This window comes from Primulina huaijiensis, chromosome 11 (assembly GCF_012295235.1).
Source record: "Primulina huaijiensis isolate GDHJ02 chromosome 11, ASM1229523v2, whole genome shotgun sequence".
NCBI lineage: Eukaryota > Viridiplantae > Streptophyta > Magnoliopsida > Lamiales > Gesneriaceae > Primulina > Primulina huaijiensis.
The window spans coordinates 6,295,233-6,299,240 of NC_133316.1; the positions used below are offsets into that span (position 1 = coordinate 6,295,233).

The 4,008-nt window shown below is 38.0% G+C and overlaps 1 protein-coding gene across 1 annotated transcript; it reads right to left on the bottom strand.

The window, feature by feature from the left end:
- Window positions 1–2,066, bottom strand: LOC140987263 (uncharacterized). The gene is made up of 2 exons (XM_073455707.1): window positions 1,740–2,066; window positions 1–1,056 (listed from the first exon to the last, which is right to left on the bottom strand). The coding sequence occupies exons 1-2, from the start codon at window positions 1,972–1,974 to the stop codon at window positions 107–109; spliced, it is 1,185 nt and encodes a 394-aa protein (XP_073311808.1). The 5' UTR covers window positions 1,975–2,066; the 3' UTR covers window positions 1–106.
- Window positions 2,067–4,008: the final 1,942 nt, after the last annotated feature.

Genomic DNA, 4,008 nt, shown 5'->3' on the forward strand with positions numbered 1-4,008 from the left:
TTATTGTATGAATGGATATATTATTGGGCCACGAAAATGATATACACAAACGGGAAATCTGACTCAATTAACACGTCAAAACACTAACTCAACAATCAGAGATGATTCACAGTTCTGCGTCGTGGGCATGGCCACTCTGCTGCAGATTATCGATAATCTGGCGTGATTTATCTTTGGCGGATTCGTACGTTTCTCCGGCCTTGGCTTTCGCCGCATCGTAGGTTTCCTTCACTTTCTCCTTCGCCCAACTCAGGGTGTCTGCTGCCTCAGATCCTGTCTTTGCGCCTTGCTCCGCAACCTTTTCTTTCGCTTGCTTGGCTTTCTCGTGTGTATCCTTGCCTAGTTCGGCTGCTTTGTCTTTTGCTGCCACCGTCTTCTCGTAAGCCTCCCCGCCCAGTTCATTCGCCTTGTCTTTTGCTGCTACCGTCTTCTCGGAAGCTCCCCTGCCCAGTTCACTCGCCTTGTCTTTTGCTGCCACCGTCTTCTCAGAAGCTCCCCTGCCCAGTTCACTCGCCTTGTCTTTGACTGCCCCGGAAGCTCCCTTTCCCCGTTCACTCGCCTTGTCTTTTGCTGCCACCGTCTTCTCGGAAACTCCGCTACCAAGTTCACTCGCCTTGTCTTTGACTGCCCCGGAAGCTCCCTTTCCCAGTTCACTCGCTTTTTCTTTTGCTGCCACCGTCTTCTCGGAAGCTCCCCTGCCCAGTTCACTCGCCTTGTCTTTGACTGCTCCGGTGGCTCCCTTTCCCAGTTCACTCGCCTTGTCTTTTGCTGCCACCGTCTTCTTGGAAGCTCCCCTGCCCAGTTCACTCGCCTTGTCTTTGACTGTCCCGGAAACTCCCTTCCCCAGTTCACTCGCCTCGTCTTTTGCTGCCATCGTCTCCTCGTAAGCTTCCCAGCCGAGATCACTGGTCTTGTTCCCGGTCTTCTCGCTAGTTTTCTCGCCGAGTTCGCTTGCCTTGTCTTTGGCTGTCCCGGTTTTCTCTGTCGTTCTCTTGCCCAGTTCAATTGCCTTGTCTTCTGCTTCTGTTGCTTTGTCTGCAGTATACTTTCCAGCTCCTGCCGCAGTACATGAATCTCAATATTAACTCCAAGCTGCTTAATTCGACTCGACCTTAAAAATGTGAACATAAATTAAATGGGCTAAACCGCACGAGGATCTCGTTTAAAGAATCAATGTTCTTTTTTTGTTAACAGTTGAAGTCTCTTAGCAAGATCTCACTTCAATATTCAATGTGTATATTGCACAAAACTAATCAAAGGTTACCAAGAAATACCCCGAGTATCCATCTTTTCCTCCCCCCGCGTGTTATATAACCTCAAAATTTTCAAGTACTAGGATAAAATTTGGTTATAAGAAATCCAATTTGAATAGTGTTTTACTATTTGCATTCTAAACAACTCAAATGACCTTAGTTTAGGCAACTTTGAAACCATTATACTGAATAGAATAATAAAAATTATGAATTAGTACTGACGGAGGGATTTGAAGATAACCGCAAAATGATCCTCAATTTTAATCACTTTTAACAAATTTAACCATCTCTCGTGAATATTTCAAATATTTTGAAGGAGATTGATCCTATCACGCATAGGAAACTTCAAATGAACAAATTTCTACCATGTAAAAACAATTTACCAGCCACCAGGGACCAGTTCCAAATACAACTCACTAAGAACATTGAATTCTCGTGTTACTCTTATATATCATGACAATAAAAACTAACGTGAAATTTACTTACCAGTAGTTGTTTCGGTAATTTTATCTTTGGTTTTCTTGGGGGCATCATCAAACTGGTTGGTATCAGTGGGATCAAGATCAGCAGCCTTCGCGCCGGCAAGGCCCCCAGACAACTTATCCTTCGCCCATTCAGTCCAAGATTCTTTCTCCTGATTCTCAACGGTGGCCTCGCAAATCACCGCCAATAACAATAACAGAAACATTGAAGTAACCTTCAACGTCCCTCTGTCAGCCATGTTTGCAATCTCGGATTTTTTTTCTTTTTTTCCTTGTTTGGAAACAAAGTTGGATTTCGAATGCGAGTAATGGTACACATACACGCATATATATATCTATTACTATTATATATATGGCTCTCTCTTGGGGATGGTTTTGAGATCAAAATGTTCAGAGTATTAAATAATTTGATATGATTTATTTCTTTAGTAATTTATGACAAAGGAATTACAAGACCGTACGTGGTCGTCTTAGGCAGAGGACGAGTCGCGGTGACAGCAGCAGTCGTGGCAAGCGATCCTGTTTCTTTCAACCAAACGCTTCCATCTGTCTTTCTCTGGCTCTTACTACCATCTTCTTTACTTTATTTATTATGGGATAAAATATAATAATACTGTGCCAAACCAACAATTATCGTTTACCTGTTGTATTATTATTATTTTTTTTTTGACAGCTGAAATCTTGTAATTTATTAAGAAGAAGATAGATCCGCAATTACAAGTTTAATCAACTACAAAAGAAAAGATTCATGTTGTATTATTATTATTATTTTGTTTGGGTATAGATTAAAATTATATCATTAGACAATATTTTTATTTGTTTGAGTAGTTTCGTTACTTCTTTTTTTTTTCCCTAGTGTTTTTTGTTGTATTTTAGTCAAGCTTAGGGTGTGTTTCCGTATTTTTCAAAGTTCTGATGGTTTTTTGTGTTGCGTGCAGAGTGGGTTATGGAATCAAAAATATTCGATGATTTCTACGATGATATTAATCTTTCCTTCCATGTAAATCTTGATGATATATTATATAAGAGTAGGTCTTTTGTGAGACGATTTTATGAATATTTATCTGTGAGACGGGTCAACCCATCGATATTCACAATAAAAAATAATACTCTTAGCATAAAAAATAATATTTTTTCATGGATGACTCAAATAAGAGATCTATGTCACAAATACGATNAACCCATCGATATTCACAATAAAAAATAATACTCTTAGCATAAAAAATAATATTTTTTCATGGATGACTCAAATAAGAGATCCATGTCACAAATACGACCCATGAAACCGTCTGACACAAATTTTTGCCATTATTATATGTAAATCGTGTTGCGTGCAGAGTGGTTTATGGAACCCAAACATACTGTGGCTTCTACGATGACGTTAATCTTTTCCTTCATGTGAATCTAATCATATAAAGCGAGATAGAATCAGCCCCACAAATGTTGTGGGTTATCAATTTCTTCAATTTTATGAAAAGATTGATTCAAATTTAATGTCAAAAATAATACTTCTCGAAAATTATGAATCGTGTCAATCTAACTCGAGATTACAGATATGTTAAATTGTCTCACACACTGTTGCTCATTCCGTTTTAGTATGTTCTAGATTTATAATTATGATATTATATTTATTTTAATATAACTAAAATTAATTGAAAAATTTATACATGTACGCAACACCTATGTACACGAAGATGGTAGTGGTTAATGATAACATAGACTTGGAGTCTTGAATCTCGGTTTTCTCTCGTGCCCAAATGCAACGGAAGTTTTAAAATTTTATTTTGACCTTCAAAATATTTTGGACACTCGTATGGTTTAAATAATTAAACATACAAAGGATGTTTCGTGATTTATACTTTAGTGAACAATCTTCACTTGGCTCCAACTACTCCGGTATTAACGAACGTAGCTCTTGTTGTAAATCCCCACGAACGTTCTTCGATCTACTAATTCGGTCCACGACTGGAATACTTGTTCCTATTATAACTTGCACTGGAAAGGATAGAAGAGCTTTTCGTAGAGATAGAACACGAAGAAGAAATTGACTCAATACTATTAACCGAATTTTTCTCACCAGAGAAAAGAGTTTTTGAGAGCATCACCCAAAAATGGGAAGAGCCGAAAGTATATGAAATTCTTTCAAATCTTTTGGATGCCAACTACGTAAAAATGGAATCAAAATCCTCATTATAATTTTCTAATCCTTAATTTACTTAATTAATCTCATTAATTAAGTTAATTAAAGATTCTAAATATTTGCATCCCATATC

Excerpts from the sequence above, each read along its gene's own strand:
- LOC140987263 (XM_073455707.1), bottom strand. The coding sequence starts at position 1,974 with ATGGCTGACAGAGGGACGTTGAAGGTTACTTCAATGTTTCTGTTATTG. Across the intron at positions 1,057-1,739 it reads AATTACCGAAACAACTACTG|GAGCTGGAAAGTATACTGCA; the intron begins GTAAGTAAATTT and ends GTACTGCGGCAG.